The 25810-nt window shown below is 52.3% G+C and overlaps 1 protein-coding gene across 1 annotated transcript; it reads left to right on the top strand.

Moving 5' to 3' along the window:
• Positions 1 to 25161, top strand: CAPN1 (calpain 1). Its single transcript, XM_044448818.1, has 22 exons — positions 1 to 111; positions 9317 to 9613; positions 10312 to 10381; positions 12541 to 12659; positions 14348 to 14481; positions 14713 to 14881; positions 15349 to 15432; positions 15776 to 15861; positions 16884 to 16958; positions 17047 to 17207; positions 17708 to 17883; positions 17991 to 18002; positions 18368 to 18579; positions 18909 to 18948; positions 19489 to 19554; positions 19976 to 20033; positions 20273 to 20337; positions 21340 to 21408; positions 21501 to 21579; positions 21829 to 21945; positions 22105 to 22163; positions 22736 to 25161. The coding sequence occupies exons 2-22, from the start codon at positions 9347 to 9349 to the stop codon at positions 22760 to 22762; spliced, it is 2145 nt and encodes a 714-aa protein (XP_044304753.1). The 5' UTR covers positions 1 to 111; positions 9317 to 9346; the 3' UTR covers positions 22763 to 25161.
• Positions 25162 to 25810: the final 649 nt, after the last annotated feature.

Below are 25810 nucleotides of genomic sequence, written 5' to 3'. Positions count from 1 at the left end.
GCGCCGCGCACTCCGCCCGCCTGGGTCGCTTCCCGCATCCGCGCCTCGCCTTCCTTCCGCAAGCGCCGTTCGCCCTGACGCCGAGCCGGCCGAGGCCAGACCCGGGCGCAGGTGAGCCTGGGGGGCTGCCCGGGGCGAGGGGGCTGTGCCCCGGGGGGCTGTGCGCGGCGCCGCAGCTCGCTCCGCCCGCTGCCCTGCTGGGGCTCCCCGCGGCGGATCGGGCCCTCCCCTCCCCTCCCCAGTTGCGGGCTGGCCCGCTGCCTCGGGGGCCGCTGGGGGGAGGAGTCGGGGGTCTCCCGCGCCCCCGCCTCGCTCCGTGGTGGGGGAGGCAAGACGCGTACGGCTCCCGTTTCCGCCGAAGTCGCCTCTGCCCCGGAATGTGCGAATGCCGCTGCTTGGGATCGATTTAGCTGGTGGAGCAGTCGCCCGGTGCGGCCGGAGCCTTTGGCTTGTCGAGCTAAATGGAGATAAAATCTTTGGGAAAGTTTAAGATGGGGGAAGAGAGGGTCTCTGAGCATATGTGGAGAGGCATTTGCTTCCCCCGGAGGGCTGAGGCGTCCCTGAGCTTCCTCATACACAGTGGATTAGGGAATCCAGCCTGCGGTGATGGGAGCTGTCCTCCAGAACATCGGGAGTGCTCCGGAGTGGTGCAATCTGGATTAGGGCAAGAAGGGCCCGTGTGAACAGCAAAGTCTTGTTTAGAAAGGAAGCAGAGTCGGTGGTGGTTGCAGAAACACTCAACCGTGGCTTCTGAAATATGCTTTGGAGCACCACTAGGTCTTTCTTCGGGTGGGGGCGAAGATGTTGAGTGAGAAAACACGCTGGAGGAGTGAGAATAAAGGCCACTTTCCTTGTTTCGAAAAACCGAAGAAGAAAATGTTTTGGAAAGCTGGACAGTTTATCCCATGCAGTTAATTTCCCCTTGCAGACAGAGATGCTTGGACAGGGATGCTTGGACCTGGAGTCCTGCATTGGGCAGGGGGTTGCCCTAGAGGTTCCTTCCCAACTCAACTATTCTATGATCCGATGACTTGAGGTCGCCCTGCTGAGCCGATTGGTGGTACTGCTAAAAGTACATGCTTTTCCCATGCAGTTCAGCCACTGGTGGCTTCCCCCCACCTGGAAATAGCTGGCTTGGGGATTATGTGATTTGTAGTAGAGCACATCTGGAAGGCTGAGGTTTGTGGGGGGGGGAGCAATGCATCAACTCGATTGAGACTTCAGTTTCGGAGGGCAGGGTCCTCTTTAAAGAGCAAACTGTAAGGGAAAGCTGTTGCGCCTTTGCATGTTACTCCAAGGCTTCCAGGAAGCTTCTGGCTGTCCTCTGTTGGAAACAGCATGCAGGGTCAGAAGAATTTTTGTCTTACCCGAAAGGCAGGACCCTTCTGATTATGGAAAAACAGGCTGTCAGTGGCCTTTAAGTCGAATTGGTGGTCGTCCCAACCTTGTTTCCATGCATATAAAGCCTTTGAGGAGGATGTGGTATAATTCCAGCTGTTTAGCTCATGCAAATCAGGATGATCTAAAGGACAGTTTCCACAGCCCTGGCAGCGACATTCCCGACTTCAGGCGGAGGGATTTCCCTTCCGCATGCAGAGATGCCAGGAACTGATCCCAGGACCTTTTGAATGCAGGGCAGGTGTTTTTCATGGATAGAAGGCTCTCCCCCTTGCAAATAAGAAAGCGAGGTTCCAGTCCTCATGTTCTGGACTGACAGGCTGGTTGAAGACAGGAGCATAGGAACTGGCTTAATAGAAAGTGAGGCTCTTGGGCCCAATTGAGTCTTCTCTATACTGATGGGTGGAAGCTCCCAGGCCAGCTCTCATGCAGGTACCTTTTCCAGTCCCACCTGGAAATGCCCCAAGAAGTGAATCCCAGTAAGTGCTTTGTTACTGAGCTGTGTCTCCTCCCCGACTGTTGAACCCCCATTATACCAATTGATTGGTTGCTCAAATGAGGTGTGTAATGTTTTGAGATTCAAAGAGAACAGAGCCCTTGCTCTAATTTTCTGGATTGCACAAAGACAAACTTACTGGAAGGGCAGGGGAGAAATGACGAGATCTCAGGTGAGGGCTGTACCAACTCAGGTCAATGCCCAACGGTAATGCCGTTTTCAGTAAAGCAAGTAAAATAACTACTCGCCTGGTGCGAGTCCAGAATACTTCCAGGTGAGCAGGCAGGTACAGTGAAGAGGTCAGCTTGGTGTGCAGCTGCTGTGAAAAGGGCACATTCCACACTAGGGCTTAGCAGGAAAGCCTCTGGCAATAAAACGAGCTGTATTATCTGCACTAGGCAACCTAGGCAAATACTAATTTCTGTGGTGCAGCCGATATTTGTCGTGCTTTCTCCATTTTTAGTTGCTCCATCTCAGAAAGGATATTGTACCAACAGACTGGAGCACCAGCGGCTACCAAGATGCCGTTGGTCTCCACCTCCCATCAGGCCCAGACAGCATGGTCAGTGCTAAGGAATGATGGGAGCTGTAGTTTGCCCAACAACACTCTGGAAGGCAGTTTCCTCCACCTTGTGGGCCTAGAAAAGTTGTGTGATGCCTTTCCCTATGAAGGAAAATTAAATTATCCGGGGCGATTCTGTCTATTTTCTGCAAGGTGACTATAGGGGGAATACCTTGCAGTCCAGGGGTGGAAAAGCTGCTCCCAAGGGATGCTGATATTTCCCCCTTCACTGGACTTGCCTTTAGCCCTGTGTCCCAACAGTGCTTTCCTTCTGTTATCAGGCTTTTAAAGAGATAAGACAGAACCGTCTTGCAGAGAGAAATACATTTATATAGAGGGGAAGACTCCTGACTAAATAATTCCCACATGGTTCTTACTGGGCACAGCGACCTCGTTCGTCTGAAGGAAGGAAGGAAGGAAGGCGGGCAGGTGGGCGGGCAGGCGGACAGGCTCAAAAAATATTGAGGGTCTTTGCATGGGAGAACCTTGTCTTTTCACGTTTCTGTCATGGTTAATTCTGTTCCTTCCAGTTCAGCTGGTTCATGTGGGCAGATGACTCGAGGGTGAACTTTCAGATGACTTTCTGAGTAGGAGGAGTTAGGCTAGAGTGGTGCAGTTTAGTGTCACCTGTACTTCACTTATCAGTCAAGTCATTTTGCTCTCTGAACCTTATCTGAGGGCACAAGCCGAGGAAGACTTGGTGTATCTGCCACTTGGTGTATCTGCCTCTTAGGTGCAGGCCTCTTGCTTCCTCTTACGCCTCTAGTGCTAGTAAGTCATTACCTTGGAGCTGTGTTGCCAAACGGAAAGCAAAGCGCAATTTTGCAACGAGGTGGTCTTGCAATTTCTCTGCAAATTGGGTGGTTGTCTGGCTTGAGGGCAGTTTCTTTTTCCCCTGTTCAAAAAAGTGGAAATGGCTTCTCCTAAAGTGCGGGGGGGTGTTATTTATTTATCTGTTTGTTTAAAACTTTTCTAAACCGTCCCATACTTAGACGTCTCGGGACGGTTTACAACAAATTAATCCTAAAAATAGAAATAAGAATAACTCTCTCCTATCACTTCCCAGTGATGAGAGCGGGGTGTCCGCAGGGACCTCAGGAGTCTGTAGGAGAGAAGGGGGTCCTTTTGGAAGCTGGCTCTCCGGGGCGTTCTGGGCAAGCGACAAGACCTTAAACCGGGCTTGGTAGCAAACACATCCCGGCCCTGGCTGGCACAATCCTCCTGCACCAGCCTTGCCTCGGAGATAGATCCCTCTGAGATGCGGAGTCCCATCCGAGCGTCATGCCATTTATCGCGGTGGCAAAATAATGAAGCGAGCGTCTGGCGAGCACCTGAACTGGGGCAAAGCTTTCCAGCCTTGCCCTTGCTTTGGATGGATGAACAAAGAGGATATGGGAGCAGGAGGGGGTGGATTGAGGGGGCTTTCCTTCCCGCTTCCCTGCACGCGTCCAACACAGTTGTCTACATGCTGGGCCTCTCCTTCGGGGTCCCTGTGAGTCCCCCTTGTGGGATCTGATCCCTGCGTTAAAGCGGGGAAGCTGCAAGTGGAACCTGGAGCTTCTCTGCATGTCCTTGGCTTCTTTCTTCTTTGCTCTGACCTTGGCGCTCTGGCCTCTCCTTGTAAAATGTTCCTCATGCCACTTCCTGTGTGATGCTCCTCGTTTGTCCCAGATTAGGCCTGCACATTCGTCCACCTCAGCCAGATGGGTTTCTTGGCTGAGCTCTTTGCTTCCTGGTTTGCGGTGTTGTGGAATTTATTGGCTAGCTGCAAATAATTTTAAAGCTTCCCCCCTACAATAGCGGGGAAGCTGCAAGTGGAACCTGGAGCTTCTCTGCATGTCCTTGGCTTCTTTCTTCTTTGCTCTGACCTTGGCGCTCTGGCCTCTCCTTGTAAAATGTTCCTCATGCCACTTCCTGTGTGATGCTCCTCGTTTGTCCCAGATTAGGCCTGCACATTCGTCCACCTCAGCCAGATGGGTTTCTTGGCTGAGCTCTTTGCTTCCTGGTTTGCGGTGTTGTGGAATTTATTGGCTAGCTGCAAATAATTTTAAAGCTTCCCCCCTACAATAAAACTGCTCTAGTCCTCTGGGAACTTTGGTTCCCTTTGACTTTCGGGAATATCAGGGCTGGGCTGAACCTGGAAGAGCATCTGCTCCGAACCTTCCTCCCACCGTGGAGTAATGAATCCTAGATTAATTACTAACACATGGCAAGCAACAGGGTGTAAACACGATACAGTAATAAGAATAAAAGAATAGACATTCTTCATTCCATTTTTGTACCGCTGCATAGCTTGTACTTTCTGGGTGGTAAGCAAAAGAAAAATTAAAAACACACACAAAGACACAAGATAAGATCCACTTAAAGCGGGAAAGCCATAGCTGCTATTGAATCAGTATAGAATAAAATGCAATATTTTAAAAAAGTTGAAGAATTAAAATATTGAAATGCTGAGAGGAGCCAAAAGGAATACTAAGTAGATGCTAGGGATACCTCTTTAGGGAGATGGTGCCACAACCGAAAAGGCCCTCCTGCTGGCTTACCTACCTTACTTCCTTTGGAAGCAACTTCTAGAGTCACACTGGGGACATCCAAAAAGGAACTGGGCAGCCCTCTGAGTGGGGTGGTGTGACTTGGTGTCCTGCAACAGCAGGGGGTGGACCTGATGGCCTTCATGGCCCCTTCCAACTCTACTATTCTAGGATTCTATGACTCCCAAAGACGACCTCATGGTCCAGGCAGGTGCGTATGGGACCAGGCAGTCCTTCAGATAACCCGAGGATTAGCCAGAAAAAAGGACTAGATTGCACCCAAAATCTTGGCATTTGGGTTGTGGTTGAATTCATGTTGGCTTTTGACAGGCTTAACCAATGCCTGATGCGATTCCTTTGTTGCGCTCACCTTTTTGTGATAAAATTGGAGCAAGTCTGAGCCCGTTTCTGCCAGCTTGGGTGTGGTGCCCATTTACCAAGCAACCCCGTTTGCTTAAGGAGAACCACAAGTTGCTCAGTGACTCACCTCCAGAGCTTATCTTGGTGTCTGATAGTAATACAAGACAGGTTCTGATCCTCCTGCCGACGGAATGGGGACTGTGCGTGGCGGGACAAGAACCCCCAAGATTTGTGTGCACACGCGTCAGTACTCCACAATACCAATGCGGTGGGATGAACTGTCTGCAGAACCCCAGAAGCAAAACCATACCCCAAGCTAGGAGCAGCTGGCATTTCCCTACTTTCTTATAGGACAAACTCACCCGAGAGCGCTTTGCAGTTCTTAAGGGGTTACGTACAACCCTGCTTAGCCGCTCTGTTTCTCATTATCTGTAAAGAGCCCTGTTTTGGCTAAAGTGTGGGATGAAAATGCAGTGAATAGAGACAATAAAATACATTTTGGAAAGGGAGAGAAGGGCCCTGCAGTCCCTCTTTTATATAATCTCAGAAGTTTGGACCGATTAAGCATTGTGATAAAGAAATAATTCTGTGCAGTGAAAATAGAGGAAATCGGGTGGTACCTTCTCTCAGCTGAAAATATTTGCAAATGTCTTTTTTTCCCCCTTGGCATCGCAGAATGCCTGCTTTCAGAACATAGCATAACATAGACTTGGACTTACTGGTCTCAGCGTGTGCTTTAATTCCAACTGACAAATAAAACACCTCCAGCGGCACACGGGACTAGAAACTTGCAGATTCTGCCAGGTGCAAGGACAGCGGAGTCTGAAAAAGCTTGGGCTCACAAGAGACAGTAGTCGTTAAATTTTTGCTAGCGTTACTTTTAGCCCTCATTTTGACAGCCACCAATTTCCTCGCACCTCAGCATCCGTGCACGTTGGCTTAATCTCGCCAGGTCCACGGGTGAGACATTTTCCCCTCACTTCATTGGGCCTGCCCGTCGCCAGAGGGCTGGGAGAAGCTCCCAGTGTCTGCCTGCCCGGGGTGCTCTTTTCACGCACGCCTTGCTTCGCGGCTGACATGTGTTAGGTGTGTTTCCTACCTGTGCGCAAAACACAGAGTTCCCAGACACGTTGACAACCAGCTTTCCACATGACTGTATTGTGCATTTCACTTTTGTTGCATCGCAGGGGAAAGCACCTGATCAATGGGTTCAAGCCGGAAGGAGGACTAATTTGACTAAAGCAGGGGTGTGGGAAACGGCAGCCCAGGGCCGAATCCTGCCCCCTGCTAGTCACACCCTCTTTCTGCAGTGTAGGCTGAAAGAATTTTCCCTCCCATGTGCTCCATATTCTGAAGGACTTCCTGGTGTCTTGGGCTGTTTGGGGGTGGAAAAAGCTGCATGGGGCCAAGCAGGTTTTTCCTCACTGGATGCTGAAGTTGAGACTGGTGGTCTACCTGTCAGGGATGTTGTAGCAGAGGTACCTGGCATAGATCAGGGTGGGGAACCTCCAGTCCAGGGAATAAATCTGAGCTTGGATGGCCATGCTTCTTTTCATCCCGGTCCCTTCGCCCCGGCTGCTTGGTCCTTTGGTGGTCTCCTGGCTTTGGTGCGATGTCCCAGGGAGCTGGGAACTTCTCCCAGGGCTTAGTCATGCTCCAAAAGAGCTTTAAGGTGCAGAAGTGTTTGTCTTCTTGCCCACGCCCCCTTCGCCTTCACTCCACACCCCTCCCTGGAATGCACACCCACCGGCTCCTCCGAAATTGAGCTTGGCCTCGGGCTAAAAGAAGTTGAGCGCAAGCAAAGGCTTTGCAATCCAGTTGTGCATTTTGCACTCGGCCCTTGGATTGGCGCTGCTGAAATAGTCTCCCTGATCCCTTTTTCAGTATACCAGACTTCTGCCCCCACCCCTACACACACACTTGGTGGGTGTGCGTGTGTGTGCACGCCGCCCTTTCCAGGTGTGAAAGACCTGAGCTGAGTCCCAGCACATTGTTTTCTGGGGAGAGCCCGAAATGCTTAGCCCCCTAAATGTGAAAATTCCAGTTTGGGCCCTTCCCCCCCCCCCCCCCCCGCTCCCCTGCATGCAAGGAGTAAAAAAATAGGAATTTATAGTCATTTGGGAAATGTCAGGGAGTGTGGCCATTGTTCTCTGAACTCCCGCCCCCCACCAGTAACCTTAAGGACTAGAGACTTAACCTTGTAAGGAATGTTTTTGCAAAAAGGCTCATTTCTTCCTCTTTAACGATGCCTCGGATCTGTTACTTGTAGCCTTGCTCTTCCCAAAGACGGGGTTGGCCTTGATGTCTCCCCATGCCCTGGGCTGGTGCTGCAACACACAAGCCAGTGCTTGAGAGGAGAGTGCTCTGGACATGCACAGAGTGCATTCCATCCTTGCCCCTCCCCAGCATGCACAACTTGCCATCACACATCTGGTGTGTGTGTGTCTGTGTGTGTGTGCATAAGTCTCAACATGTCTATTTAAAAATGAACAACTAGACGAAACGGTTCATGGGAAACCGATCTGTGCTGGGATGGATTCAGGAGGGGTGGCTGACTGGGGTGGGGACTGCTCGGCAGATACGTATTGGGCTTCTGACAGCTGAACTCTGGAATGCCAAGCGTCTAACTCACGGCATGCTGCAAGGAGAGCAAGCGGCAAGGGCTTTTCTGTACTCCAGGCATGCCCCTTTCAGCCCCTGTGCAATCCAAAATCTGCTTCTCAAGAGGCGGGATTCCACAGCCTGCAGGGGCCAAGCCAATATCCGACGGCCGATCCCGCTGTCTTGCCCGAGTTCTCTTTTCTGTGCGACTCTGAAGCCCGGTGCTCTCTCCGCTCCCCTTTCCCAGCTCTTGAAATGTCCCAGCGCACCACATAGCTGTACTGGCGAAAGCAGCTCACGGGTCGTTTTATTATTTCAAAGGAAGACAGCAAAGGATCTCAGGACATTCATTTCTCGGCCCAAGGGCTCCATCTGCATCTGTTTTTCTGCATTCCTGCAGTATCCACTCATTTCCAGATGACTGGATTCTGACCAGGAGAGGACATGTAAAGGTCTCTGCGTTCAGGAGTGGCGGCCTAACTGTGCTTGCGTCCGAGCTCTGCCAGGTTTTCAGCCGGCCTCTTTCCCAGCTCCATGTTAACTGTCCTATTTATTGCTCCAGCACTGCTCTGTATTATTGTTGCTATTATTACATTGGTTTTAAGATTGTGATTTACATGTGGAGACGGCACAGGGATTTTCTTAATATTTAGCAGTATGGAAAGAGTACAGATTTAAATAAACAGAGGTGCCGGACATTAAACTCCAGCTCACGCTCAAGCTGGCTCCTTCGAGCCCAGCGAAAGCATTCGGAAGAACCTTTGGAAGTGATCATTTTCCTTCAGGAGGAAAGATATTAAAATCCAACCCCTTCTCTAGAGGTACTTTGCTCTGGAGCCCTGCTAACTTTGGCAGTGGGGGTACAGAAACGCAATCCGGGAACGAAATTTGGCAACAGGGATTCCTCAAAGAGCGACTCCACAGCGTTTTTGCAGTCTTCCTCCTATCCTGAAAGGTGGACCTGCCTCCTGAAGCAAGCCTTATTTAGCAAGAAGCTAAAATCCAGGGGGGAGGTTGAGGAGTTGGCCCCGCCCCCTTTGCTTCAGCCACGCCCCCTCCTGGAAGGTAGCCCCCCCAGTGCTTCTCTGAAACAGAATTCGTCCCACAGGCTCAAAACAGCTCTAAATGCCTGTTTTCAGGACTTGCACATCCGCACACGCAATGTCTCCTGGAATAGTTTCCTTCCCAGTAGCCATGAGGGCTAGAAACATGAAAGTTTTTATGAGTCAGGAGGGAATTAGATGAAGGGGCTGCTTCTACTGATGCTGCGCCGTGTTCCAATTTTTTAAACTTAACTTTCACCATATTATGCTGAACAAGATCCTCTTTTAAAATCTCTCTGGTTTAATGTGCTGTTGTCATTTCCAGCAAGCAGTCGCCCCGTTTGATAATCGGGAAATGTCGGAAGAGGTCATTGTGCCGGTGTATTGCACCGGGGTCTCGGCACAGGTCCAGAAGCAGCGGGCAAAAGACCTGGGCTTGGGAAAACATGAGAATGCGGTGAAGTACTTGGGCCAGGACTTCGAGAGACTTCGAAATCAATGCTTGCAGAACGGAAGCCTATTCAGGGACGAAAGTTTCCCTCCCACGGCCTCCTCCCTTGGCTTCAAAGAACTGGGGCCGAATTCCTCCAAAACCTACGGAGTGCAGTGGAAACGGCCTACGGTAAGGTTCCAGAAACCCGGAATCACTGCTTGGTGTCCCGTGTCTACCTCGGGGCGGGGGGCTTCCCATGAAAAATGCCCAGCCTTCCCCAATCGGTTGGGCCCCGAGGCATCTGCAAACCACTAGGTGATGCTGCCCAGGTTCCGGGGCTGAATTCAGCCCACCTGGGCCCCCAGTGCAGCTCTGAGGTTCCCCAGGGGGGACTTTGCTCCAACTTTCCCCCTTCCAAAAGGTTGAGATGTTTATCTTAAACCTCAGCTAGCGGCAGCAAGGACATTCAGCTGAAATCAAGCTGGGGCTTCAGCCCTGCCCCTTTCGCTTCGGCCCCTCCTACCGCAGCCTGCATCCCCGAAATCTGGCCCCAACCTGAGCTTCCGACACCCTAGCCTATGATTTCCATCCTCTTTCCTCCAGGCAGCCTTTTCACATGCAAAATCCTCAATAGAAGCCCTCCCAGCAAGGAGGTTCCTGCCCAGTCTTTCCCCCTTAAATAATCTAAGCTTCTGGTCCTCATGATTGTACATAAACAGTCGCTCTAAACAGGAACATTGGAAGCTGTCACACCCCACGTCTGCACCAAGTCCCCCAGGGGCCCACCTCCTTGAACCCCGGCAGAGCGATGCCCCTTCTGTGTGGCCTTTGCGGTGGTGCGAGAATTGTGAGTTGAATAATGCACCCGGTTCTGTTGTGTGTTTCAGGATATGTGCCGCAACCCATGCTTCATCATAGACGGGGCCACACGGACAGACGTCTGCCAAGGAGCTCTGGGTAAGGGTGTTCTGGCTGAGTCCACGTTGTGAGGTTGCTGGCCGGAGAAGCCACGCTCGGGGTCTTGAGAGGCATGGAGGCGGAGGGGTCTAGGCCCGGGTTCAAGTCCCCTCCTGGCCACAAGGCTCACCAGGCGAATTTGAGCCGCTCGTGGACTCCCAGCCTGTCCTACCTCACAGGGTTGTTGTAACGGTGCCATGGAGGAAGGCAGCGTCACTTGCCTTGGGCCCAGCGGCCTTAGGAGGGTCCAGATCTGAGCTTGGAGGGAACGGGGACTGATTTCCAGCCACTCCTTTCCGGGGGCTGGTGACAGGGAGACAGGTGCTCAGATCTGGCCATGGGTGCACCCTGCAGAAAAGGAACGGCAGCCTCCTCTGTGAGCTTGGGGAGAGGCAGGCAGGCGCGAGCGGCCGCAGGCAAACGCCCAGCCGGTGCTAGTCAGAACTCTCCCGGAAGAAAGCAGCTGGTACGGGCAAGCCCTGCAGCAAAGCCCCCTTTGTTCTGTGCGGAGGAAACCCCGAGAGCCTCCTCGGGGTGGCACGCCGGGGTCTGTGCGAGTGTCATGCAACGGCAGCTGTGGAGCGTTGGCGGCGTCTCCCAGCACACGTGACGAGGCTTTCTCTGGCTCCTCTGCCGGCGCTTTGCTCGGCTGTTTCAGACCTTTGGCACGGGCTGCGGTGGCCGGCGGCGCTTGAAGCAGGAAGCTCCCTTGCCGCTGAGGCGAACACACCCTTTCCCTCTCTCTCCCTCTCATACTATTTTCCCTTCCATGCATCGATTATCTGCTGAGAGTCTAGCAAGCACAGGCTGCGTATGGTCCCTCCCCGTGGCAGAAGGTTGGCGTTGCCAGTTCCTAAACAGTTGGTATTTCCCAGAAAGCTTTGAGTCCAAGGATGAAATTCTTTGCATATGCCTGTGAAACTGGAACTCTGCTTGCTGCCTGCCTGCCTGCCTGCCTGCCTGCCTGCCTGCCTGCCTGCCTGCCTCCCTCCCTCCCTCTCTCTCTCTCTCTCTCTCTCTCTCTCTCTCCCCCCCCCTTCCTTCCTTCCTTCCTTCCTTCCTTCCTTCCTTCCTTCCTTCCTTCCTTCCTTCCTTAATTTTGGATCTGCCCCTTCATTCACTTGCCCTGGGCAGAGTAAAACCTTTCCTCCATTTGGGCCTAAGAATTCCATGTGCAGGTGCCTCCCCAGCTCTCTTTCTCCCCAGCCAGCATGGCCATGGTGCCTGGGGTTGCTGGGATCTGAAGTCCAGCTTCTGGAGAAACAAGTGCCCCATGCAGAGGTTTGGGGCACGCTCAGTGTCGGGGTGCATCCAATGCACCCAGAAGCTTAGAGATTGGCTACACGCGTCATCCGTGTGCCGGGAAGGTCTGCAGCTGGCGTGTCTCCTTTGAACAGAGGGCCTGAAATGGGATCCAGAGTAGTTGTGATCCTTCCACGCTTGTTCAGAATATTCTCTTCTCTTAGAAGTTTTTAATGGATTTGGGGGCTTCTGCCTCTTCAAATCATTTAATGGTTTTTAACCCCCCCCCCCCCCGGGATTGGTAGGACGGGTGGTTTGCAAACTCAAGAAAAAGAAAGAAAAAAACCTGAAGTGTAGTCCAGAATTGGATGACGAATAAAAATAGAGAGGAATAAAATAGCATAATAAAAATAGAGAGGAAAATGCAAGAAGGAGCTGATGGGGGCAGAAAATATGGAAATCATCGTTAGAAAATGTAGGGAATCTATGTGATGTAGACTTGATACTCAATGTTATTGATGTATATGTTTCGTTAGAGCAGGACAGCCTTCTGAAATCTACGTACCACACGCACAGGCTGTATTACAATGCCTACCATCCCCAGCCAACAGTGGTCAGGGATTATGGGAGGTGCAGTGCAACCGGCTGGAGAGGCTATTGGAAGGCATGTGGACGATACAGTTAGACTACATAATGCGCCACTTTCCATAAATTTGCCGCTGCGCATTTGCACAGGAGTCTCCCCCAAGGGCAGTTGTGGCCGGTGGGGTCAGGAGAAGGCCTGCACTCGGTCTCTTTCAAAAAGCTCACAAGGGGAAGATCTGGGCGGGAGTCGGATTCAAGAGCAGACTTTGCTCAGTGATTGGGAATCCTGGCAACAAGTCCGGACCTGACTTTCTGCTTGCGTGTCCCCCCAGGGGATTGCTGGCTCCTGGCCGCCATCGCCTCCCTCACGCTGAATGATCCCCTCCTGCACCGGGTGGTCCCCCACGGCCAGAGCTTCCAGAACGGGTACGCCGGGATCTTCCACTTCCAGGTGAGCCTCGCTGGGTTAGCCTTCATCCCGGTGCTGCTCCGAATGTGTCTCGCATAACCACGGGCCGGAGCGGGGGTGCTGAAGCTTTCTCACCCCAAGGGCCAAAATCCTTTCCTGAAAACATCTCGGGGGCTGCATACGGGGGGTGGGAGAGCCAAGGGGGCGCGGTGCAACCCATCTGGGAGAGGCGCATCAACCTTTCGAAGAGGGGAAAGGGGTGGCTGAAACCCAAAATATCAGTGGCTGGAGAAAGGGGGATTCAGCCATGCGAAGAACCTCCGAGGAACCCGGGAATAAGGATTCAGAGAAGCCTTGGGGCACTCGGACACCCTGGCGCCCGACCCTAAAATCCTCACTTGTCACACGACGAAAGGCGAAGATGCTCGGCTGCACATAACCTTCTCAAGTGAGCCACTGGCAAGAATTCAAGCTCTGTGCCTTGGAGGGAGAAGGTCACCAGGTTTAGCTCAGAGTTTGTTTGTTTGTTTGTTTGATCATGGTTACTATTATCCTTATTTATTTAGGGCCCAATAGTATGTCCCTCACCCTTTGCATGGAAGCCTCTGAACTCAGAGGTTTGGATACATCTTATGGACCAGAGTGTTTTATTAATTTAATTAATATTTATTATTTCAATGTATATTCCACCATATCAGCCTTCAACTGGGCTCTCTGAGTGGCTCACAAGCAATTGAAACAACATAACATTTTTAAATCTCTAAACGTGGAAAGTTAACATTAAAAGCTACAAATAGAAGAAAACAAGGTACAACGACTTGAAATCGGTGCCTAAGAAACTTTTAAATAAAAATAAACTACAAGTGGGAGACAGGAATAGAGCCTCTTTCTCGCCGTCCTGCCCCGCACACAACCCTCCGCTTGGTCTCCTGCCCGTGGGGGAAGCCCTGCTGGTTATTTCAGTCCGCCATGCCTGGGACTCCAACCTGGACTGGGATCCAGCCTGGTTCTTCATGGCAGGCTGGTGCTCAGCGGAAAGAGAATTGCTGTGCCCCTCCCATTCAGAGCACAGCCTCGCCCCCTCCTGATGTGCAGACTCCCATCGTCCCCAGCCAGTGATTAAGCCTTCGCGAAGGCTGGTACGGTGGGGAGGAACTTTTGATGAGTTGGGTGTGATGCAGCGGTTCCACTGCTAGACTGGGGACCTGGGGGACCCGGGTTCGAGTCCCCACGCAGCCTGAAGCTCATGGGCTGACTTTGGGCCGGGTATCCCCTCTTGGTCCAACCTACCTTACAGGGCTGTTGTTGTGAGGATAACAGTGGAGTGGAGGAGAACTTTGTAAACTGCCATGGAAGAGGAGGAAACGGGTAGAAATGCAAAGTCGTAATAATATTTCTATTAATACAAGAATTGGGAACCCACAAATGCACGGCGGTTGGGGGTGTGGCCAGGAGAAGGGCCTTTAGGCAGCCAGCCAGATCTGGCACCCCGAACTGAGGTGCCGCACCCCGAATTAACACACGCATAAGAACCGGCTGCAAACCTAGATATCCAAAATCATGGTTTGGTGAGCTGAACCTGGGATTAACTCGGCAAGCTGCAATCTGGTTTGCCTGCACATTTCAGATCCTAACCAGGTTTAAGGCGACAGATCCAAGTTAATCCGAATTGTGTGATGTTTTCACTGGGCCGAACTCCCCCTTTCCACTTCTTCCCTCTTCTCACACAGATCTGGCAGTTCGGCGAGTGGGTGGACGTGGTGGTGGACGACTTACTCCCGACCAAAGATGGCAAGCTGGTGTTCGTGCATTCTGCGGAAGGCAACGAGTTCTGGAGCGCCTTGCTTGAGAAGGCCTATGCCAAGTAAGCGCCTCTTCTCTCAGGTGGGGGACACGGTTGTTCAAACAGTTGTGCTTGGCTTTAAGGCTCGCTTTGTGCCACCCCTTCCCAGGACCATTTCCATAACCTTTGCCTAGTCTCTATTTTTCCAGCTTCATTTTCCCCATCTGTGAAATGGGCATAAACTAGCCAACCTTCGTGGGCGCAAGCGCACAGGGGAGGAGGCAACCGACAGAGTACTTCTTCTTGCCGTAGGGTGAACGGCTGCTACGAGGCTCTCTCTGGTGGAAGTACATCGGAAGGGTTTGAAGACTTTACCGGAGGGGTCACGGAGTGGTACGACCTTCGGAAAGCCCCCAACGACCTCTTCCAGATCATCCTGAAGGCCCTGGAAAGAGGCTCCCTCATGGGGTGTTCCATTGATGTGAGTATGGCAGTAACACGCTGGCTCCAGACTCCCTTTGGTGCCTTCTGAGACGTACCCAATCTTACCTATTCTAATCCCATTCATTCCCGGGAGCAAAACCCAACCTAAGTTTTACTGGCATTTTCCTTAGCAATGATTCAGCTCAACGGTCCCGGTTTAAATTGTAAACCGTCCTGAAAGCCGTTAGGCAAAGCTGATATGGCATAGAAATACTTCAGATATATAGTTTATGTAGGATATGTGTTGAAAGTTACCTATAGGGCTTTACATTTTTTTCCGAACTGTAACTTTCTTTGTGGACTTTGTGCTATTGGGCAAAATTGTACATTCATAAGCATATGCTATGGAATGAACTATCTCCTGCAGAAATATTCGTTTTAATTTGTAGACCTCATGTTCTTACGGACCTTGTGAAGCTAGAACTTAGATTCTCTTGCTTTGCTTCCCTCCTGACCCAACCCCAGATCACGAGTGCTTTCGACATGGAGGCGGTCACGTTTAAGAAGCTGGTGAAGGGCCATGCCTATTCAGTCACTGGAGCTGAGCAGGTGAGTGCCTGCTCCTCTGCCCTTTTATGTTTGCCTCATGCAATGTGGGTTGCTTGCTTGCTTTTATCTGGAGAGCTAGAAGCACCTCTGAAAGAGGCAACGTGAATTCAGGTCGGGAATTCCGGGGTCCTGTGTTGAAGGCGTCGCAAAGCGTTAACCGCTAAGAAAAGGGGGCTGTGAGCAGAAGCGGGGAGAAAACAGGGACCCCGATGTGGACAAAGGGAATGAAGGTCATCCCTAAAGGGTTTTGTGGAAGAGGGAGGGAAGGGGGTGGAAGGTCAGAAGGGTGGCGAGGAAGAGAGGGAAGGGAAGACCTCCCTTCTCACCTCTCCTTCCCCCACAGATCAACTACCGTGGGCAGAGAGTTCAGCTGGTACGGATCCGAAATCCCTGGGGAGAGGTGGAATGGACCGGCCCTTGGAGTGACAAGTAAGCAGCAACCCCTAGAAGAGTTTTGCATGCCCGTTGCAGAAGGGCCGGCGGGAGGCGGAAAGTCAGCAGGTCAAGCTGTGTGTTTCATTTAGACCGTAAGGCCTAGTGATTAGTGTGGGAGTGAGCCCTCCAGGTGTGAGTCCCTGTTTGGCCATGAAGCTCACCGGGTGACTTCAGGCCAGTCGCTGACTCTCAGCCAAGCCTACCTCACAGGGTGGTTGTTGTGCGGATAGAATGGAAAGGAAGACGCTAGGTTCTTCTGCAAGCGGAAGAAAGGTGTGCCATGAATATAATACAGAAGCAGATGACTACAGTGCCCATGTGGGTTCATGACAGCTGGGGTTCGCTTCCGGTCTTCCTGTGTCCTAGAGGGGCATCTCTCTTTATCCATCCAGTCCACACTTGCACCAAAAGCTCAGAAATGCAAAACTTGGCTTCTCTGCTGTTTGCCACAACAACCCTGTGAGGTAGGCTAGAGAGACTGCATTTGGCTACAGATCACCGGGTCACTTTTGCGGCTGAAGTGGGATTTGAGCACCGGGCCCTTCGGTGAGCTGCTCCTTCTCTTGCACCACAGCGGCACTTGGTGGCTTCTCTGCGTCTTCTTTGCCACGGGTGGCAAAGCGATCCAGGATCTAGGGGTGTGAGAAAGCGGCATCGCGTGTCCTGCAGTTGGTACGCAGAGTCATGCCATGCCAGGGGGAAGAGGGAAGCTTGTCACTTTAAGGGCACAGTTGTCCGCAGGGCAAGAGCGAAAAAGCCTGTGGCGTATTTCGGATTGTGTTTGGATGATAGTTGTGTCAACTGCCCAGACAGAGCTTCAGCTTTTGGGCGGTATAAAAGTTGCATTAAAAATTATGCATGGAACAGGAGGCGGACAGAATTTCCTTTCGGCAGCAAAAAAACTCGTGCCAATTCTGCAGTCGCTAATCTAACTTTAACTAAAACGCTGACTTGACGCGGCTGAGCATATCTTCCTTTCCTGTCTCATTTTAACGGCCTTCGCTTTTCCTCCGCAGCTCCAGGGAGTGGCACGCGGTGGAACCGTCCGTGGGGCAGCAGCTGAGGGTGAAAATGGAAGACGGAGAATTTTGGTAGGGGCCCCTCCGGATGCGCTCGGGGGTGGTGCTTTTAATCCCCGAGGAAGGAAGCAAACGAGGGTGGATTCTCGTCCCCTTGCAGGATGTCCTTCCGAGATTTCCTCCGGGAGTTCAGCCGGCTCGAGATCTGCAACCTCACGCCCGACGCGCTGAAGTCGCGCAAGTTCCGGAAGTGGAACTCCATGCTGTACGATGGGACCTGGAGGCGAGGCAGCACGGCCGGCGGCTGCAGGAATTATCCAGGTGCCCGGGGCGGCGGGGCGCGGCTCTCCCGCTGGGCAAGGGCAGGGCCGTCATTCCTGAGCTGGTGTGGTGGGGTGTGGGCGAGCCGGGCTGGGGACCTGGGAGATGCAGGTTCTAGTCCCGCTGGGTGCCTTCGGCCCGATCGTTCCCGCTCAGCCCGACCTGCCTTGCAGGGTTGTTGTTACGAGGACAGAATAAGCCATCGGGCGTGAGAAGATATGACAGGAGCTGGTTCTTGGGGTTGCAGCCTATGGGCCGTGCGCTTGTAATTCCCTTGGCAACTTTGCGTGTTTTACTTCAGTCAGTTTTGCTTGGTAGTTTTCCCTTCGTTCTGTATTCTTTTTCTGTGTAATTGTGTATGTTAGGAAAATAAGAAATGCTTAAAAAAAGAATAGGGCTCCGGAAGCTGCCCTGGGTTCCTCGCCGGAGGGAAAGAAGAGGGCTGCAGATGCAGCGTGACTTTTCTGCTAATAATAATCATGTCTCTTCTCCTTGTCCAGCGACCTTCTGGATTAACCCCCAGTTCAAAATCCGCCTGGAGGAAGTGGACCATGACGATGAGGACGGTGGAAGGGAAGCGGGCTGCAGCTTCCTTCTGGCCCTGATGCAGAAGCACCGGCGCCGGGAGAGGCGGTTCGGCAAGGACATGGAGACCATCGGCTTTGCCGTCTACGAGGTGACGCCCGCGGGGATGGAGACCCTCTTGGTTTGGGCCTGGCACCGTCCGGTCCCATGGGTTTCTGGGCTCATGGCCCCTTTCCTCCTCTTTGTGTCCTTCTCCAGGTGCCGCCTGAGGTAGGTATCCAGAAGGCGACTCCGGAAAGTAAGGGATGCCTCCGTGGTCTTGGGACAGCCAGAGCTGCCCCGTGCCAAGACCATCTGTGGTGGAATCTCCTTCAGTATTGCCTGCACTGACCGGCAGCCGCCCTTCCGGATGAATTCTTTCCCAGTCCTCCTCGGAAAGGAGGCAGCGATATAAATCACACCTACTTGTTGCCTGAGCTGTGGTCCTTCCTGTAAAACTAAGCCAAGTTTCTAGTCCTCATGGTGATGTATTTAATTTGTGAATGCAACAAGAGCAACCCACAGCAAAAGCAGAGGGAGGGGGACCCACAGGCTACGGAATCTGTCCTCACCCCATACCACCTTCTCCCCGGCAGTATGTGGGGCAGCCCTCGGTCCACCTGAAGCGCGACTTCTTCCTGTCCAACTCCTCGCGCGCCCGGTCGGAGCAGTTCATCAACCTGCGCGAGGTCAGTACCCGCTTCAAGCTGCCCCCCGGGGAGTACATCGTCGTGCCGTCCACCTTCGAGCCGAACAAGGAGGGGGACTTCGTGCTCCGGGTCTTCGCGGAGAACAAAGCTGGGACCATGTAAGACACCGATTTTTATTCCCTCATCAGAATGCAGTCACCGCGCATTCTCGTTCTGGGATCTTTATGCGAAACAATCCATGGTTTGTTAGCGTGGCTACATTCACATCAATGCTTCCTAGAATTCAGTAGCCCATATTGGGGGTTAGTTTTCTGTTTGAACCAGGCCACTGGTGGGCTAAAATCCTATTATGGGTGCCTCTTTTTCTATTCCCCTCTCCTCCCTCTGGTTTTAAACGGCTGCCTCTGTGTTCCAGCTTCTCTGAATAGTGCTGGGTTTCTTTGTGCATCCCCTGAGAGAGTTTTCTTGTCCTTTTATTCTTCTGCAGAGAGATGGATGATCAAATCCAAGCAAATCTACCCGATGAGGTAGGAACCCTCTGGTGGAACGCCTGCCGGGAAGGGCAAGGCTTGCTTGAGGAAATCCACATTTGCATTTTAGTATCTACGATTGGAGAGGAACAATCTTTCCCTCACTTCCCGCCAGATCACATGTTCAAGGGTCCCGCAATCTGCTGCTAGAGCTGAGCCCCATCTTCCATCCTATTACTGGGGCCGTTCAAATGTCCCTCCCACAATCGGAGGGCAATCCTGACGGGCATTAAGAGGGTGGGTGGACCAAGGGGATGGTGGTCAAGCTTCTTCTCTTTTTTAGCAAGAGAAAAGCGCAGCTGCTGTTTCAGGCAGGCCGGGAAAAGTGTCTGCAGGCCTGCCGCACCATGAACCTTCCCGCATGTTGTCCGAACAGCCCCGTCATGCCAAAAAACGAAATTCACCGAAGCAGCGGTTTGTGGGAGAGGTCTTCCATCAGCCCGTCCTTCTGCAGAGGCAAACTGAAAGGACTCGGGTCATGGTTTCCACAGGGGGACTTCTTTGTTTCACGCCTGTTCTCCTTTTCCCCCTCTGCAGAAAGTGCTTTCCGAAGGAGAGATCGACGAGAACTTCAAACAGCTCTTTAGGCAGCTGGCTGGAGCGGTAAGCATGAGCCAGAGATTTTCAGGGGGCCCTTCGAAAGAGTGCTGGCATTTGGAGGGCTGCCAGCATGTTGTACATCTCGATCTTGCCCTCGCCAATCTTCCGAGCCGGAGTCATTCGGGCTGCAATAACCGCAACCAAGCCTGCTGCCCCAGATTATGGGGAGGCAAGTGAAAACAGGCATGTCTTCAGAACCTTCCTGAAGACCAGTGGAAGCTTAAACCACTGAAAAGGCACTTCTCCCTTGCCCTCTTCGACTTAACTGCCCTGAGCAGGTGAGAAGGGCTGATCCAGATGATCTCGGTTTCCTAGCCCAGGGCTGCCCGGCATTCACCTGGTAGCGCAGCTCAGAACTGCACATTTTTAAAATGTTGCCTTGACTTTACAAACCGATAAAAGAAAAATGCTGTTTTCCTTCCAGGATATGGAAATCAGCGTCCGTGAACTGCAGACCATCCTCAACAGGATTGTTGGGAAACGTAAGTCCCGAGCAAAAGTCCCCCCCCCCACCCCATGGCTTTGTGTCTTAAAATAGCAATGGTAAAGTTAGCGCATGGGTCATGGGTCGGCGGTGGTGCCTGGATCCAGTGGTTGGTTCCTTCCCCACTTTGCTGCAAGATGACCGCATCCTCTGCGTGGGGCTGCCTCATGGCAGAGGAAAGAAAACTCGAAACTGTCCTTTTTCTCCCCCTGCGCTCCACCCCACTGTCAACTGCAGATAAAGACCTTCGTACAAAAGGGTTCAGCCTGGAATCCTGCCGGAGCATGGTGAACCTCATGGACGTATCCTGCTGCTGTGGGCCTCGGCACGGTGCCCTCATTTTATTCGTTCAGTCATTCATCTGGTTTTTTAAAAAGGCTTTCTGCCAAAAATGGCTTACCAAGATTGACAACCCAGAAGATGTGCAAGCAAAGGAAAAGGGACTGAGCGGGGGAAGGGGCAGCGGGTGGAAGAAGACAGAAATGGCAATGGCATTTCCTGAGAATTTCCTGAGAATCTGAAATGTGTCCTCACAAGGATGGGCAGACCTCAGCCTCATGGGAATAGCTGTGATCTAGAACGCCGGTGATCCTCCAGCCAAGGCTGATCCTCCCCAAGGGCTTGCTTTGTTTCTGCAGCAGGGTTAAGGCAACCTTGATGCCTTCCCAATATTTTGGACTTCAAGCCCCATAAGCCCCAGCCAGCATTAGCAGTGGTCACAGGTTGTCCAAAACATCTGGCCATGCCTTGGTTGACCTTCCATCTGAATGATTTGCCTATCACAGTGAGCCAAAACTCCTGGCTTAATCAACCGAGATGTATATGTATCCCCTTTTCTTAGCTTTGTTTCCCCCTCTGGGTGAATGACAGTAACAGCTGGGAATGTCACCCAAGTTTGCTTTTCATGACATGCAGCTGGATGTTCAGTACTTCCAAGCTGGGATTGGAAGCCGACTTTGAATGCTGGGTTTAAAGTTGGCTTAATGAATCCTGGCTTGTTTTGAAGCACTTCACCATGATTCCTGGTTCACACATCCTAAGAAACTAAGCACTGAATCTCAGTTTATTATTTCTCTTATGGAGGATGGGGAGAGAAGCCAGGTGTGTGATACCTGCTTACATCCTGGCTTAGGAACATCATGGAGTTACTGGGTCTTCTTTTGGGGCTCATCAAGCAAGTTGTAGGTTTTTCGATTCTGTTGAGAGAGTTTGAGGAGGAGGAGGTCAAAGAGGAGCTGGGATAATGCCGGAAGGTGTATTTGTAGACACTCCAGGAAGGTTCCTTAACAGCCCTTTGTGATCAGAGAGATGGAAATGGGAAGCTGGGATTGGTGGAATTCAACATCCTTTGGAACAGGATTAGAAATTATCTGGTAAGCTTTCCTCCCATCAGTTTATGGAATTGGACAGTGCCTGATTCCTGTAAACTTCTTGTCTGAGTATCTCATATCTTTTATCTTTGCAGGCTATCTTTAGGAAGTTTGACTTAGACAAGTCAGGAACCATGAGTGCCTACGAGATGCGGATGGCCCTGGAGGCTGCAGGTAAAATTAAATTCCCACTCCTAGGCTGCCTTTCCATCAAACTAGTCCTCTGTGTGGAATTCAGACCAACCAAGCAACCATCCTCCTTTCCAAATCAAGGAACCCAGCATATAGCTCAGATCCTGCCCAGTTGTTGGTGTGAAAGGGCTTTAGGAACCCATCTGATCATTGCTTAAGGGGGAAGTTTAATCCAAAACGGAACGTAGGAAGAATTGTGGAGAAACACCTGGGCTCTTTGCATCTTGGCAGGGTTCAAGCTGAACAAGAAACTGTACGAGCTGATCATCACGCGCTACGCTGAACCCGACCTGGCCATCGATTTCGACAATTTTGTCTGCTGCTTGGTGCGCCTGGAGACCATGTTCCGTGAGTGTCTTTCCATCTCCCCGGGGAGGGACGCAGCTCGAAGGCACCCGTGTTGGGGAAATCGGCCTGTTCCCGCCTGCTTCTCAGCCCCCCTAAAGTTTGCAAAGCAGTTTTCCCGTATCGTTTCATTCCTTCCCCTCCTCTTTCTTCTTTTCTCAGGGTTCTTCCAGGCACTGGACACAGACAAAGACGGAATCATCATCTTCGACTTGGTGAAGGTAAGGCCTTTGCATTCATCAAATCGGTGTGCTTTGATGCCGACTCTCAGACATTCAGGGACCTGGGTGGGTCAACATTAAAACTGTGCTGGGTCGCCGAAGGATTCGGTTTTAGTTTTGTTGTTTTTTGTAAGCCATTGGGACAAAAACAGCATAGAAAAACTTTAAATAAATAAAATGCAAGCCCAGGAGCTTGGTCCAAGCCAAGGCACCTCACTTCAAATTTGAGGATGCTTACGAGGCAACAAAACTACCTGTGTCAAAGAAGAGATACAGTGGATGGACTACAGACTTCCCGAGGCTGGCATTTTGGCCCCGCCCCTTTGCCCTGAGCCCGCCCACCACCGGACCGTGGCCCCCGAGAGTGTCCCCGAAATAGAATTTGGCTCTGGGGCTGAGAATGGCTCCGCACTCTTGAGTTACTGAGGGATTGGTTGTCGGGCTTTGAAAGGGTTCTTTGGTCCCACGGGCTCGTTCCAGGAGGTCCCCGTTCACTTCTGGGTGATGGAATCCCTCCTTCCGTGCGATGAATACCTATCCTTGTGATGCCTGTCTCTCTTCCTCCCCTGCAGTGGATACAGCTCACCATGTTTGCCTGAAGCGAATACGGAGCCGAGCCCCGCGCGGCCACTGGGACTTCCTCTTCCCAAATCACCTGCAAGTGCCTTGCATCTGCGCAGCTTCCACTCCAGACCGGGGAACGCACTCGCGCGTGCGTGCCCCTGTGTGCTCGCACGCCACCCCACGCCAGCTCCCGCCCGGGCCTCGCGTGCCGGGCGGTCTCTCTGCACTCCCGCCGTCGTGCCTGGTCACCTGGAAGCCTTTTTTCAGATGCCCGCAGCCACGTCTTGCTTTCGATAAGACTCTGTAGCCGGCTCTGCCAAAAGACGACCCCCACGGCACGTGCTGAAGGCACGCGGCAGGCCTTGCCACTCCGATGGTGGGCTCCTCTCAGAAGCGGAGTGGATCCGGGTGCCGGCAGGACAGACCGTTCTGTGGTACAGTCCTGGGCAGGCGGAGCCTGCTGGGAAGACTCGGGACTCTGCCAGACAATCTTTCCTGGGCTTCGTGCTTCGCTTTCCTTTCGCCGTTTTGCTCGCATCGCCATGGAGGGGCCTCTGGCCCCACTTTTCGTGGACTGAAGCTGGGGTGGGCAGCTTGGGAAACCCGTCAGCACCCCCACTAAGGAAAAAGGGGGGGTTAACCAAAAAGTGGCTTCAAAACTGTCTCAGTCTCTGTAGCGCTATAGCACTAATGCAGCCACTTTGGGGGTGAAAAGAGTTTTGGGGGATACCCCACGGCCCGTGGGAGGGGCTGGCCTGACATGGCTAGCCCCCCTCTGAAGGTGCGTGCGGGGAGAGAGAAGAGCATTGCCAAAGAAGCGCCGAGTTGCCACATGAATGTGCAATGAATTGGGGCGCACTTCCAGACGTGTGTTTGCCAAGAGGGGTGTTTCATTCCCAACCGTATTGCTCTAAACGCCCCAACTATGAAAGCAGCCGTCTGGCCACATGGTGGGGCAGGGTGGGAAAGCACCACAGCGCACTTTCACTGCCTCTCGGGCTTGCGGGGACAACGCCGAGGTGTTGCTTTTGGCTGGCAAAATCCCTCCTGCTCAGGACTAAACATTTATATCAGTGCCAAGAGTTACTCCTTCTGCTGTACGCATTTCGGTCTCTGTTTATATTTGGATTTCGGCAAACACGCCACAGAGTGCCAGTTATTCAAGGCCTGGCACTTAGAGCAGGGTATGTATTTCAGCAGCTCTGCTCAACTCTGCTTGTATCTCAGCACCCTGCTTTTCCCCCTCCCATTTTTGAGAGAACGGGGCTTAGCTTTGTGGCCTTAGCACGTATGTTTTGCATGCATGTGAGCTCAGGAGCAGTCCTTCACCTCCCCAGGTAGCTGTGAGAAAGCCCCCATCTGAATCTCTAGAGATCTGATTATGAGTTGGACACTTATTATTCTAGAACCACGAGGACTAGAATCTTGCTCTCTTTGTAGAGAGGTGGTCCAGCACCTGCTTCACATGCAAAATCCCAGGCTGAATTTCTGGCATCTTCATGGAGTGCCAAAGAATCCTAATTGCTCCTCAACTCAGAACCACAAGGATCTTTTCCCGCCTTCCAGCCGTATCAGCTTAAAGGAGCACTGAGGTTTTCTGCACGCACACAGGCGCACGCACCCACACAGAAAGCACTTGGTCCCCTTTCCCCACCCAGGTGCCTACAATCTCAGCCTCTTCAGCTTTTGGCTTTTCGGCCTCATATCCGTGTAATCTCCAGAGCCTGAGGGGACTTTTTGCTTTTTCTCCCCTGTCATAATTCTGCTTGGCCTTGTCAGCATTTGGCATGTACCATTGGGTGCTGATGCAGTCAAAGACACACAACTCTTGGTATTTGCTCCTTTATGGCACTGAACGAGAAATTCCTGGGGCCAGCACCTTCCTGTCCCTGGCCGCCTCATTTTGATGGCCACTGAAAATCGACCTGGAACAATCAGCAATCTTGTTTACCTCCCCCAAAGGTGCCAATGCCATCAAAAATCCAAGCCGTTTCCTCTGTTTGTGCAGGCTTCTGGAATGCTTCCGTGAGCATCTCCGGGTCTGTTTTGGTTCCATGCTTAGCATTTCCGGCTCTGGCCTTTCTCCAAGGGCTGAGCCAGAGACCGGCTCTCTTGCAAAAAGGCCGGCTTGGAAACACGGTGCTCGAAAGACCGCAGCAGTTGGGTGCTTGCTTCCAGAGTGCTTTTGCTGCTTCAGCCTCTCAGTGGCCACTTCGGGAGGTGAGGGGGGACTTGCTTCCGCGTTTTCGCCAGGAGGTTCCGTATATCAGGGATTATTTTATTCTCTTGTGATGTACCTGGGTAGTACTGTTTGATCTTTATTTCTGTTACGCGTCGGTTTTGTATGGTAGGAACAGACTTGTTTTATCGCCGAAAATAAAGCATGAGTCTTGGGGTGACAGGCCTGTCGTCGCCATGGCTTGTGGTCACTGGATCTGTCTGAGAATCCTTTACTGTGCGGACTGCAGCTTTCCAAGGAGGTTTTTTCTCTCCAAAAGCAGGATGCGGCCACAGCCTGTCGGACAGGCAGCCATCCATCTGTTCCCTCAGAGCCTCCAGAAAAAGAACCCAATGAAGACAACAGAAGTTCGCTGGCTCCAAGCAGGGAACCCACAGAAATTTAGCCCAGGAAACTGTCTGGCGTCTGCCTCGCATCCCAAGACACCCAGTTCCACTCTCTTGTTCAGTTCTGTCCTACACTGCAGGGGTGGCAAAGTCCTACTTGCAAGAGCAAAAGAACAGACAGGAAAGAAGGGCAGAAATCCTGGGCCGGCATCTTCTTGCGCTGTGCCATTTGGATGCGATCAGGAACTTTCCAGCAGTTTACAAGGAAGCCCTATGTGCTTCCAGGGAGCAGCCGCCCCACTGAAGTGAATGGAGCTTATTGTGTAGCACAGCAGCCGTAACGCAGTGCGATGCATGGCTGGAATGGTGCCGGCTGGCTGACCTGGACCTCTAACAGAGGAAGCTTTCCTGGCTGCACGAACCAACGCGGCTTTCCTGCACGGGCTCATCCGCGCAAAATAAGGAGGCAGGAAAGCCACCTCCATCAGTTCTGTCCTCGCTCGCGTCGTTCTGAAACC

The sequence above is a fragment of the Varanus komodoensis genome, unplaced genomic scaffold (assembly GCF_004798865.1).
Source record: "Varanus komodoensis strain SLA01 unplaced genomic scaffold, ASM479886v1 scaffold55, whole genome shotgun sequence".
NCBI classification, from domain to species: Eukaryota; Metazoa; Chordata; class Lepidosauria; order Squamata; family Varanidae; genus Varanus; species Varanus komodoensis.
This window is presented reverse-complemented; position numbering and strand designations above follow the sequence as displayed.

Bases quoted from the DNA above. Each gene is read 5' to 3' on its own strand.
- CAPN1 (XM_044448818.1), top strand. From the start codon at position 9,347: ATGTCGGAAGAGGTCATTGTGCCGGTGTATTGCACCGGGGTCTCGGCA. The intron at 17,208-17,707 runs GTGCCCGGGGCG...CTCCTTGTCCAG, and splicing joins CGGCTGCAGGAATTATCCAG to CGACCTTCTGGATTAACCCC. The intron at 20,338-21,339 runs GTATCCTGCTGC...CTTTGTGATCAG, and splicing joins GCATGGTGAACCTCATGGAC to AGAGATGGAAATGGGAAGCT.